The sequence below is a fragment of the Lissotriton vulgaris genome, chromosome 7 (genome assembly GCF_964263255.1).
Source record: "Lissotriton vulgaris chromosome 7, aLisVul1.2, whole genome shotgun sequence".
In the NCBI taxonomy this organism is placed as follows: Eukaryota; Metazoa; Chordata; class Amphibia; order Caudata; family Salamandridae; genus Lissotriton; species Lissotriton vulgaris.
The window spans coordinates 1,171,830,359-1,171,843,794 of record NC_141695.1 but is presented as its reverse complement, the minus strand read 5'-3'; the positions used below and the strand labels follow the sequence as shown (position 1 = coordinate 1,171,843,794).

At 42.3% G+C, this 13,436-nt stretch overlaps 1 protein-coding gene across 3 annotated transcripts in view; it reads left to right on the top strand.

Annotated features, from left to right (window-relative positions):
• The window catches only part of NR3C1 (nuclear receptor subfamily 3 group C member 1), a 775,966-nt gene extending 764,491 nt beyond the window's left edge, over positions 1-11,475 (top strand). For all 3 annotated transcript variants that reach the window (XM_086931650.1, XM_086931651.1, XM_086931649.1), the window contains exon 9: positions 6,151-11,475. In XM_086931650.1, coding sequence (XP_086787776.1) covers positions 6,151-6,303 — 153 coding nt within the window. In that variant the 3' untranslated portion in view covers positions 6,304-11,475. The remainder of the gene's footprint in view (positions 1-6,150) is intronic.
• The last annotated feature ends 1,961 nt before the right edge of the window (positions 11,476-13,436 follow it).

The window sequence follows — 13,436 nt, the reverse complement described above, 5'->3', positions numbered from 1 at the left end:
AACATAGCAGTGTGCAGGATTTGCCATCTCCTTTCCTGAAAAAGAAGAAACTTCAACTTCAGAAGGCTCCTGCTACGCCTACGCCCCCGAGATCTGACTCTCAGGCGTCCATGGCTCCTTCTCGCATGTTTCCACGGAAAAACGTGCAAAATCGTTGACGGGAGCATCGACGGTCGTTCCGACGACGAAATCTGCAGTCTCCAGCTCTCGGACAACGGTGACGACGACTTGTGCCAGTGGGTCGACGATCCCAATCTCCTCGTCGACGTCTAAGAAGGCAATCTCGTTGACATCGAAATCTTCGTCGACGCTTACTGTGAAGTGAGCCTCTTCGGCGGCGGGTGCTCCGTTGGCGACGGCTCCGTTGACGGTGGCTCCGTCGACAGCGGCTTTGGCGACGGCTGTGGTCTTGTCGACGGCTGCTTCGTCAACGGCTGTGGTCTTGCCGTCGACTGCTTCGTTGGCGGTGGTTGTCGACAATGATAATGTCGTCGACGTCTACATTCGCATCATTGCCTCTGGTGCCACTGTTTTCATCCGGATCGGGGGCTTCTGCTGTTGGCCCTCTGCACCAACGGCGACAGTTGCCTTTGGATCAGCTTCCACTTCCACGTCATTCACAGCCTCTGTCACCTCTTTTTGCCACGGGTTCAGGGCAGGACTTTGGTTCTGATGAGGAGGAAGATAATAGGTTCCGGGCAGCTCGAAGCCCTTCGGAGCTCGTCATTAAATGTCAAGACTATGAGGATGATCCTTATTTTCATGAGGAGGAAGCTTCTGTTCAGGTTCCCACCTCTCAAATACCACTCTCCCTCATTTCTAATCTCCAATACATGCTAGAAGATTATAATAGACGATTTCCACCGTCTCACCTGGGGTCTCCTCCACCTAAGGTGCCTGCAGCTACCGCAGCTCCTCCCCCTGCTCCACTGCCAGAGTCAGTTGCGCCCTCACGTTTGCCCTGATCGGGAAGACGGCGAAGTCGATGATGATGATGGGAACATGGCGGACTGGGACGACTATCAGATCCAGACACCGTCTCCGCCACCTTTGGGCCCAGGGGATTCCCCTCCCGTGGATATAGCTGGTTTTCATCAACTTATGGAACGAGCGGCGCAGCGTTTTAATCTTCCTATGGTTCTGAAGGATTAGGACTGTTTTCTTTATGATTTCAAGAGTCAACCTTTTAAACAGGTCCGGACAGTGCCCATAATTGACTTCATTTGGAACAAGGGTGTCAAACTGATTCAGACTCCAAACTCTATTCCGGCACTTCTTCCTCGTTTGGAGAAGAAATATAGGGCGCCCCAGGGTTCTCCAGCTTGCTTGGTAGCGCAGCCCCAACCCAATTCCGTGATCACCCATGCAGCACAGCGCCGTTCCAGGAACCCGTCTTCTCCAATAACCGCTCCTCCTAACCGTGAGGGACGTCGACTTAACGCCATTGGCAAAAAAACTTCCACTATAGCTTCTACCACATGAGGGCTGCAAATTCTCTGTCCATTCTGGGGCGTTAAGATCTCCAGATGTGGTCGGATATGTCTTCTTTTATTGACCTCATCCCTGAGCCCTCCAGAGAAGAGGCTCTCAAGATTCTTCAGGAGGGAGAGAGAGCGTCATCAGAGATTATCGACTGATCTGTGGACATTGCGTGCACTGGTTTTCGGCCGCTTGCGGGGGCAGCTTTTTCACGTCGTCAGGGCTAGCTTCGTTCCACTTCTTTTCGCCAGGAGGTTCAGGCGAAAATCCTCGACATGCCCTATTATGTCGAATCGCTTTTTGGACAGCATGTGGACGACACACTTCAAACAATCAAAAAGGACACCGAAACGGCTCGTGCATTAGGCACTTTGCAGTTTCGCAAACAGCCTTTTCGTGGTGCACGCGGACGCGGCACCTCCTCTTCTTTTCGAGGCGGATCCAACCAGTACTGCTCCTACGGCCAAGAAAATCAAAGATATTCCTTCCAGTCACAGCAGTCCTATCGGCTGCAGTCTACCAAGTCTTTCAGAGGAAAGTATTCCTACAGAGGCTCCGCTTCTAAGAAGCAATGACTTGCCTTCCCCGCTCAAAGTTGGAGGTCGAATCTCCCTTTTCTTTTTCAAATTGGTCTTCAATCACCTCGGACCGTTGGGTGCTGGACATTGTATCAAAAGGCCATGCTTTGGAGTTTCTCAAGCTTCCTCCAACCACACCACCAACTGGTCCACCTCCGGCTCACCTCAGGGAGCTCTTTCAACAAATTCGACTCATGATTCAGAAAGGTGCCATCAAAGTGGTTCCCAAATCTCAGAAGGGGATGGTATTCTATTCCCGGCTTTTCCTCGTCCTCTAGAAGTCTGGCGAATGGCGTCCGATCCTCGACTTAAGAGCCCTGAACAAGTACTTGAAGTGCCAATCCTTCCGCATGCTCACACTCGTGGAAGTTTTGCGCTTTCTCTCGAAGGACGATTTCATGACCACCATCGATCTCCAGGACGCTTATTTCCACGTGCCGATACTTCCAAGACACCGGAAGTACTTGCGCTTACGGGTAGGGCGCAAAGACTTTCAATTCAAGGTTCTACCTTTCAGCCTTCGCTCCGCCCCTCGCGTCTTCACGAAAGTTCTGGCCCCGGTGGTGGCATATCTACGTTTGAAGAGAGTAAAAATGTTTCCCTACCTGGATGACTGTCTCATCAAGTCGCAATCTCGTCATTAGGCGTCACTGGACACTCGATTCTGTCGGACTCTATTCCACTCCCTCGGTCTCTCCATCAACACCGAGAAGTCTCAGGTCGATCCAGCTCCATGCAGGACCTTTCTAGGGGCCACTCTGAATACTTCACTGGCGAAGGCATTCGTGTCTCACGAGTGTCAGCTGCGGATTCTACGCCTAGTGGCTCTCATCCGTTCAAAAGGGTCCGTTTCAGTTTGTGTAAAGAAGTCTTTTCTTGGGATGGCGTCCTCCTGCATCTCACTGATCCCAAATTGCAGGCTCAAGAGTCGCCCAATTCAGGAGGAACTGGACAAACAGTGGCGTCAGGTCACCGGTTCTTTCAACGATCTGGTCCTGGTGACCGCTCGGATGAGATCCACTCTCCAAAGGTGGGCTCAACCGTCAAACATCACTGCCGGCACTTATTTCCTAACCATCGCTCCGGAGCTCGTCATTACCACGAATGCCTCCCTGGAAGGTTGGGGCGCACATCTTCAGGGGCTATCCATAAAGGGCAAGTGGACCCTGTCTCAACGTTCCTGGCACCTCAACAGACTGGAACTAATGGCCATTTTCCTGGCGCTCAAGTCTTTCCATCTGCTCCTCCTGGGAGAATCAGTGCTCATTCAAACCGACAATACTACCAGTATGCACTAAGTGAACAAGCAGGGCGGCGCCAAGTCACCGCTCCTTTCTCAGCTGGCACAGAGCATCTGGGACTGGGCACTCCGTCGCCAAATCACTTTGACAGAGGTTCACCTACCAGGCATCTCCAACATCCTAGTGGACTCCCTCAGCAGGTCCGCATCCTCGACCGTTGAGTGGGAGTTGCATCAGCCGACTTTGGACTTCATCTTTCGGCTGTGGGGTCGCCAGAACATGGATCTTTTTGCGAGCCCTGTGAACCGGAAATACCAGTCTTATGCAAGTTGGATTCCTCATCAAGGGTCGTGCGGGAATGCCCATTTGATGAACTGGTGCAATCTATTCGCCTACGCTTTTCCGCCGATTCCGCTGGTTCCTCGAGTGTTGTGGAAGATGCGGAGACAGACGTGCCATATTCTCCTGATCGCTCACAGATGGCCTCGACAAGCGTGGTTCTCGGAACTGCTGCTTCTCTCACAGTGCGAACCCATCCTCCTTCGTCCTCGAGCGGATCTCCTCACAATGGACAAGGGTCAGGTCTGTCATCCGGACCCCTCCTCCCTCAAATTATCGGCCTGGAAACTGAACACCTTCAATTTGCCCACTTTAATATTTCGCCAGCATGTAGAGAGGTTCTGGCCAATGCGAGAGCTCCGTTCACAGTAAAGACTTACAAGCTAAAGTGGAAAAGGTTCTGTCACTAGAGTGCATCTGCCAACATCCATCCTGTGCACTCCTCTCCTGCTCCGCTTCTACCGTTCTTTCTCCAGTTGGCTCAATTAGGACTTTCCCACTCAACTTTGAAGGTCTTCCTAACGGCAATATCTCGTTTCCGGCAGGATGGATCTTCCTCTCTCTACTCTTCCAGAATCATTCGGCAGTTTTTCAAGGGGCTGTTCAGGATGTTCCCGGCCATCCGGCGTCCTCCTCCTACATGGCATCTCAATGTTGTTTTGGGGCAATTGATGAAGGCGCCTTTTGAGCCTGGAAGGTGGCCCTTCTTGCTTTGACCTCCTCACGTCGCGTGAGTGATATCAACGCCTTTACCATTTAGTCTCCTTTCCTCAAATTCAAATCGGACTGTGTTGTACTTCGCACCAACCCGGCATTCGTGCCTAAGGTGCCAACTGATTTTCACCTCAATGAACCAGTGTTCTTAGAAACTTTCTTTGCTAATCCCAATCTCCAGCGGAGCAGCGTTTGCATTCTTTGGACGTTAAAAGATGCCTTAAATTCTACATCGACAGGACAGCGCCCTTTCGTAAGTTTGATCAACTGTTTGTTGCTTATGGACGCATGTGCAAGGAGCGCGTTGTTACCAAGCTAACTATTGCACGTTTGATTTCCTCCACTATTTCCTTCTGTCATCAGAAGGCTGGCAAGCCTCTTCAGTCTACAGTGAGGGCTCATTCCACCAGGGCGATGTCATCCTCTACTGACCTGTTTGCTGGTGTGCCAATTCATCAAATATGTTGAGCAGCCACGTGGTCCAGCAGGCACACTTTCACGAAGCATTACTGCCTTGAGACGATCAACGAAACTGATACAGCAGTGGGCCAAGTGGTGCTTCGTAATCTTTTTAAATAAGGTGAGCCTCTTTCCTTCCTTCCGCCTGTACAGTCTTTTTTACTATTATCGGTCTGGCAGCTTATGTCATTTCATTGCATTTCCATGCTAATGCACTGCTATTTTGTCTTGCGCCAGCTATTACTGCTCATTATTCTATTTAAGCATGTGAATCTATGAAAGACGCCCCAATACTGGAGAAGAACAATTGTTACTTACCTGTAAACGGTGGTTCTCCAGTATTGGTGTCTTTCATAGATTCACATGCGACCCACCCACCTTCCCTCAGAGGCTCGCTTCTCCTCCTAGACTCTTTTGTCACTCTTGTGCTACAAATATCTGAGGGCCTGAGCCTCTAAGGAGAAGGTTCTAGAGGGGTGCTGGGGCCTGATTGGCTGTAGTTTGGAGTAACATAATGACATGGATATGCTATAAAGGTTTTCTTGTCTTCTATGTATTCCTACGTGTTAATGCTAACCTTAGTACTTACAAGTATTTATGGTTTTGCAATGTATGTTATTATGTTTTAATATACATATATTATTGGTTTATTGCTATTTTATTTACCTTGGGGATCCCACTTCGACGACAGGGAATATTCAAGCATGTGACTCTGTGAAAGACACCAATACTGGAGAAACACCGTTTACAGGTAAGTAACAATTGTTCTTATTACCGTTTATGTTTCTGCCTTCTCGAACTGCGAGAAAGCAGGTGGGCGGCACCCAAACGCCCCTATAGAGGAGCCACCACTGCTGGCTTTGTGTCTGCTAAGACGACCATTACTAGTTGAATTATGTCGTGTGTTTCTCATTGATACATTCTGCATGAAACAAGATCTGGTTTCTAGGCACACTCCATCACAGGTACTCCATTGTCATTCATATTCTTCAGGTATGTACGTGTCAGTGGCATATCCTGGCTGGCCAGATACTCAAACGTCATAAATGACGGTCCGCTCTTGAGGATTCCTTCCAGAGTGATGTATGCACACTGGAAAAATGGTTCTCTGTATTAATCCGGCTAGCAACTCCTTATAGGTGTGCACATCTCTGAATGTACAGCTTTACAAGAAGTGTCCGATCCCACATCTAGTTGGCAGTTATCCAGTGAGTTGATAATTGGAAAGACCCTATGGTCTAGTAGTAATGTGATCACTGTAAAAGTAACTTTGTGCTTTTACTGTACCGTCACTAAAACATTATTCATATTGGTTTCTCTCCTTTGTTTTGTATCGGCAGGTGGTGGAAACCCTTCTTCGGTTTTGCTTCCATACATTTACTGATAAATCGCTGAGCGTCGATTTCCCAGAGATGCTGTCCGAAATCATCAGCAATCAGATACCAAAATATTCTACTGGAAATATCAAGAAACTGTTATTTCATCAGAAGTGACTGCCTTACTATAAAAGATATTGCCTTAAGGAAAGATACAGTCAAAGCTTTTCTCTACAGACGTTCAGACTTGTTCATTTTCGTCCCCCTGCTACAATGTGTTTTTTTAACGATGCACTACAGTACATGTGGCTTACAAAGGGCCAAGACTTTGGGCTATACAAAAAACAGCCAGCTCGCTTTTCAAGTTATTGGAGAAAGAAGAAAGCAAAATTGATTCACCTGAATACGTGTTATGAACATCCTGCTAATAATTCTTTCAGTTGGCTGGATAAACTAGTGCTCTACTTTTTTATTTTGGTCAAGTGACCTTTGTGTAGTCTAGATTTTAAAAAAAGTATTGATTTAAGCATGTAGTAACCTGAAGTAAGTTTACAATTATACATCAGAGAAGGGAAGTTGTGCCTTTTTTTAACTACTGCTTTCTGGTTCTTATCAAATTTCTTTTCAAATCTATACTGTGGAAACTGGCTTGTTCCTTTCTGTTTTTGTATTCCTTGACACCGGTTGTACAGCTGTACTTTTCTCTCTTTTGTGCGGGGGAAGGAAAATCTCGTATAATGATTTCCAAAGTGGATGCCCAGGTATTTTTGGCGTGGCAACAGGGTTAAATTCAGTAACCTAAGTGTATCCAATTATTTTTATATTTCATTTTGTATCTCTCTCTCCCTGCTTAGCACAGTGTGGCTTTCCAGCACTTTCAGCTAATTTGCACTTAAAACCCAACCCAGGTATGTGTTACCAAAAACACCAACTTTTGCCATGTACAAATTACATGTTAGTACTCCCAATACCCTAAATGTGGTACAGCACTTAAAAAGGTCTAACATATTTGTCATTGTGCATGTACGTGTCCCCGGAAAAGGATAGGCTGTGAAACAGCAAGGAAAAAACAATGGTTACTGTTGGCGCAATATGTAAGCTTATTAAATTATGATATAGTGTTTAGATGTGAAGTTCATAGTTCAAGCCTGTCTTTTTGAACAGGTCATCGTTTAATATCTAGCAGTAATCTTAAACAAATCACATGATTTATACAGACAATAATTACCCAACAAGCTTTGATTACAAGCACTTTAAATATGGCTTTAATACAAATTATGGAAATCCGTAGTAGCCCTTTTTTTGAGATTTGGAGCAGGCAACAGTTGTGGTAAATGAATGTGGACTTAAAATATGCTGTTTTCTACGTCTTTGTTTTCCCGAAATCGACATCCCTGGTCTTTCTAGACTCAAACCCATTTCACTGGTTCTCAGTATTTACAGCTTATAGTCTCCAAATACATTAGTGTTAGTCTCTAGATTGTTTTTCATATATACTTGGTTATAGGAAAACCACATGATATCCGAAAATCTTTTTTTCCTTAACTGGAATTATGATTTCTTTTAAAGACAACAAAACACCTTTGATTGTGTCCCGTTCTCTCTTGGACTTCCAACAGTATTTGTTTTCATTCCCTCTAAAACAACATTTCTTTGTTACCACATATTAGTCTTAAAATTAAATTCCATGTTCATCTTCAGATTCCTCTGATGTGCTTTGATTCTCCACCTACCACTCCCTGAACAATTGAGAATTCCCATTTCATAGCCCTACCTGTGAGTGTTCAGATGTCTGATCCTAACCATCCCAGTAAAGTCTATTTTACGAGACATTGGTTTAGTAGCACATACATTGAAATTTCCTTTAGCAGCATCAAAAATCATGAAGCCTTTCTGCCTGTACTCCACTATTGGCCAATCCTGAAATCTGATGTGAATTCTCACTTAGCCTAAAGTCTGCTGCCGAGGGATATCTTGGTTGTTGAAGGACCTGTGTGGCTCAGACCTATAACGAAGGTGTAGACCTGTAAAAAACAGTGTAGCCCAAGGTACAAGAGCTGCAAGGCAAAGACCTTAGAGCACTCCACCCACTGATGGTAGAATGTTCTAAATTAAATAGGGAGAAACAGAAAGACAAACATGAAATGTTGGAGGACAAGGCCTGCACCAGCCTTTATTGGCCCTGAGCCACTCCATTGTCTTCAGTGGAGCTCCTCAACATTCCAGTGTTAATTGTGCTGAGAACAAACTTGGTTCTACCCACCACAAAGGGTTCTCATGGCACTTATGCATGCTGTTCCCTTCAGTTGAGAAAACCTAGGCATGCAGAGATGCTATTGCTAAGACACTTTGCTGCTGTCAGAGAGCCATGTGATTCCCCGAACTGAACGGAGAGTAAGAACGTTGTGATACTTGAAAAGATTAACAGATAGAACTTGTCCTTATTACGACAACAGTAACCACTATACAGTGTTTCTCTCATTTGTGATGTTTTGAATTAAGTTACCTTCCAATCATGTATATGCACTGCTGAGCTGACTTTTAAAGTTATAATAGATTTTGACAATTTGTTTGCTTTTTTTTATTGGCCGTAGTTCAAAGGTAACTGAAGATGATTACATTTTAGGAAATTTGACATCTGAATTATCGCTGCAATTCCTCGGCAGAACTTGATTTCCCATGACGTTTTTCCGAGAAAGTCCTCCCCACAAACATAGTGAAGGTATTCTTTCAGTAGATAATATTCCATTAAAATAAAAAGAACTGACCGTATTTTCTGTATCAATGTGAAATAGCATTATCGGACTCAGTCACCCGCTGAGAGTTAGTGTCAGGCAGCTGAAATGAAACTGATTTTTGGCTACAGACAGTTAATCATTGCCTATTCATATTTCAATTAAAAAACATACAAAGCAAAAGTCCTCCAATTAGAGTATTTTAAGCAGTATTATAATTTTTATATCATAACATAACAACAACAGTATTAGGACTTGGAGTCCTATGTAACAAATAACATTGTCCATTACAGATTAAGAAAAATATGTTCAGGCTGTTGTCCAGTTGCACTTTCCGGTGGTTATTTCTGTTTTGGGACCCAGGTAAACATAGACATTTTCCTTGACGTCCAACCTTTGAAGATTATTACTCTAGTCTTTATATTGCTAAGTTTAATTTATAGCACGTTCACATACCTGTGAAGGGGGGAAGCTAGTTGTCCTTTCTGTTTCATTGTGCTTGTTCCAAAGCTGCCTGCTTGAAATAAATCTGCCCTTGTATACGTTCTAAAAACCTCCCACTCTGCTCATTGGTGGTTCCTGTTTTGTTGCCAGGCACTCCAGTACACACGCATCCGCTTGCAAGTATTGATTCATTGTCCCACCACTGTCTAGCTTCTAAATTCCTGCTGGGCAATTAATTGGTAACCAAAAACTCCTTAAATGGATGCCTTGTACTTTATATGTCTTGTTCTACTGAGTGTGAGGTCTTGCTCCCGAGTAGAGATATTGGAATTGCAGACTCAACCAGTTAGAAAATAGGCCGAGTTGCTGACAACAAGCAATTCTATTCCTTAACCATAAAAGTTACTGTGTCTTTATTAGGAATTCATTTAAGATGAAGCTGTATGATTTCCCATTGACTCAATCACGACTGTGCCATAAAGCTACGATGGGTATTGTGAATGTACCCTTCGCCCTCCTGTTTCAGAAGATCATTCTATTTTCAACATTTTAGAAGCTGTAGTAGCCCTTTCCATGTATGCAATTATGGGATCCGGATGCTTGCCTTAGCTAAAACTACAGCTGCACAAGACATAAAATAAAAAAAATAAAAATGATTTTTCGCTTGGGGCAAAACATTTTCAGTAAATATAAAACTGAAAATGATGAAAAATGTATCCAATTTATGAAAAGAAAAGGGCAAAATGTGAAATTTAATATATTTTTGTATTTAGTTATAGTTTCAGAATGTAAAATATATATATTGTATTGGTATATTTGGAAATGGGGAAAGAAAATGAAAGGGCTACTGCAGCTTATGCTGCAGTGCAATTAAATAAATGATTGTAAAATAGCTTGTACAGTGTATAATAAGAATGATTTTTAGATGAAATATCTTTTTGTTATTATGAAAGAATTTTGTATTTTTTTTTCATATTATTTTCTTGTAGAACCCCATTAGGCTGTTCAAGGGTAACCAAGCAGACTTTGAAAACTGTTTTAACAGAAATCTGGCGCCTCTAGAAAGTGGATGATGCCCACAAATGCATTAATATACAATACCATACACCAAATTATAAGGCGTGAAGGATTTGTCCTTAATGTACTACCATTGTCACTGCTATAGGAAAATAGGCATATCTGCACATAATGTAAAAGTGTCATGTTTAGTGCATGGTATTTGTCATTTTGTTTTTGAGCCATTTCATGTCATCAGTGATCTTTAGTTGTGATGCTGTCCTTGCTAACTTATGACGATTTTGACTTCTCAAAGCAGTATGCACACCATTTCTTCAAATGCCACCATGTTTAGTGTAGATATAACGAAACGAATTTCCTACTCTTTTCAATGTAAAATTAGAAAAAATGGTGGCTGACAACAGCGCTAAATTTTGTTCAACCTGACATTTACATGGCTGAATATATATATGATTCTAGTTTTCCTTAAATGCCATCAGCTACTAAGCAACAATTTTATAACAAGGAGCACGTTTCTCCATAGTTGTTAGTTTTTGTAACGTTTGTATATACTATTGAATCCAAATACACCATGAATGGTCTATTTGAAAAACCTTTTATGGATTTCAATGTCCATATTTGGTCACTATGTTGTAGTGAGCATTCCTTTGCAGCATGTACAGTTTTACCCATAATGTTCCCAAACTAAAACGCAGACAGCATGCTTTAAGGCCTTACTACATTATTGAGCAGAGTTCCTTTCACATTCTACAGGCAAATTAATAGGCATAGTTATCTTACCAGCTGTACCTGCAGACTTTCTTTTTTTCCTCTACAAACTTCAGTGGAAAACAATAGGAAACTATGGTGTGTGAATGTTTGAGTTTGAGTGCACACGTGTGTGATTGTAGTAATCAGAGTCTGTGTGTGTGTGTGTGTGTGTGTGTAAGAGAAACATAATATTTTGGGGTTACTTTCACATACAGCCTCTGGAGCATCGCAAAAAATGGAAGGTTGGCAATAATTGTGCATATCAAGCACCAGCAATATGTGCATTCATAAAATAATTTACATTAGTATTTACAGGACAATGAATTGTTTATTGCATTTTAGAACTAAATTTGGTGACCTGGAGTAAAAAGAACAAATAAAAATCAACCATTTTAAGAAAAAAGGGTATATTGTAATTACTTTATCTTCAGAGTGACCGTAAACACAGTGTATACCGTCCATTAAACTCAAACGGCCCCTTATTATCAGAAACCTTCTGCTCCCCATGTATGACCTTAAGGTCTTCAAAGGGACAGCTACTAGAGGCACCGAGAATACAAAGGGCCAGAGGGAGAGCCCGATCCTTCGCGTACTTGATACCAAAGCTATGGCACTCTATGCTCCAGGAGCTGAGAGATGAAATTAATGAGCTATGATTCAGAAAAGTGGTAAAAACCTGGTTACACCGCCGTTAACTCCACCATTCTCACCCCTATGGTTGGCATGCTCGCTGATACTCACTGAGCGCTGGGAAGCCTTCGGGTAGCTATGCACTATATAAATCCACATAGCATTGTGCTTGCAAATGGCGAACTTTCTGACAAATCATATAGTATCCTGTGTAAACTGCTTTTTATAGAATTCCAAGATGGGATTTTTTACAGTTGTTGCAGAATTGTTTCACAGAATATTCTTAGGATAGCGACTTTGAATTTATTGAGGGTCACAGATTGTGGTACTACAGTTTTGACATGCTGGAGGAAACCACAGGTAGTTTTTTAAGAACAACTAAAACGAAGGGCCAGATGTACTTGGAATCTATTTGCAAAAATGTGGTTGTACATTGCGCACCACCTTTTTGTGACTCATTTCGGATTTTGAAAACCAAAAAATGTACTCTTAGGTCGGTGTGCAAAATTACCATTTAAAATGGGGTTACAATTTGATCTACGTTCTTAATATTCATGAGTTAGAATGAAAATTGCTACTCATACCGATTGAATGCCAGCACAGGAGTCAGCAGACCACTATGCCAGTGATCGCATTTAAATAATATTTAAGAAAAATAAAATTATTTAATGTAGTCATTTTGCCCTAAAGACATGAATCTGCATTCAAGCGAAAATAAAACGTTTAAAATTTTTTTTTTACGTTCAAGAGTTGACAGTGGTCCTCTGCCTACTCACAAATAAACATATTTTTTTGTACATTGCAGATGCTTTACCACCTCACCTCTTTTGAGGAGTCTGTAACCTATCAAAGGTGTTTGCGACCGAAATAGCTGTCATAAACCATTGTGTTCCGAATCGAAGTGTGGAAATGACTCATTAAACACATCCCTTCAAAATTCCAATTCTGAATTCATTGTAAATCTCATTTGTAACTTAGTAAGCCCTTATCAAATCGCAAAATGGATTTAGCAAATACAAGAAAAACATTTTGAGGTCGCAATTGTGTGATTTAGCAAATCACAAGGATTGTGACCGGTTGATGTTTGCTCACATTTCGCTCTATAGTTGGATACACTCCGCTTTATATAGAACTAAGTACATTATCTCAAACAGTTGTAAAAACGTAAGTAGAACTTAAAGAATGTCATTAAAATATTGAAATTGTGTCCTTTATTTTCCTAAATCATCAAGTAGATGCTGCTGGTACTCTGCAGTAGAATTCTATTTCATATTGTAAGTAGGAATCCTTGAAATATATCAAATCTCATTTGGAGGTGGTGTGGTCCTTTTATCACATAAAAAGCTTGCACCAAGAAAATAAGGAGTGCATTATAGATAACAGGTTGTTGTACTCCTTTTATACAATCTAGATTTCTGGCGAACAAAAAGAGCAAACCTTTGAGCAGTTTGTTGCACTAAAGGAAAATAAAACAGGATTAATATTATATTCTACCAAACCATTTGATTTTCTTTTATGTCACTTCCTATCTAATGCTTCATGACTGAAAATCCAGATTTCATAACATGATATAATCATTGTGGGCTTTCCAACTATTCCATAACATGAAATAGAACACTCTTAAGTATTTTTTCTGCATTTGTAAAACAAAAAAATAATATAGCTGGTCAAAATGTTTCCTTTATTTTTCATTCAGGGAAATACTTCTGAAACAGAGCCTAATCTTTTAATCTT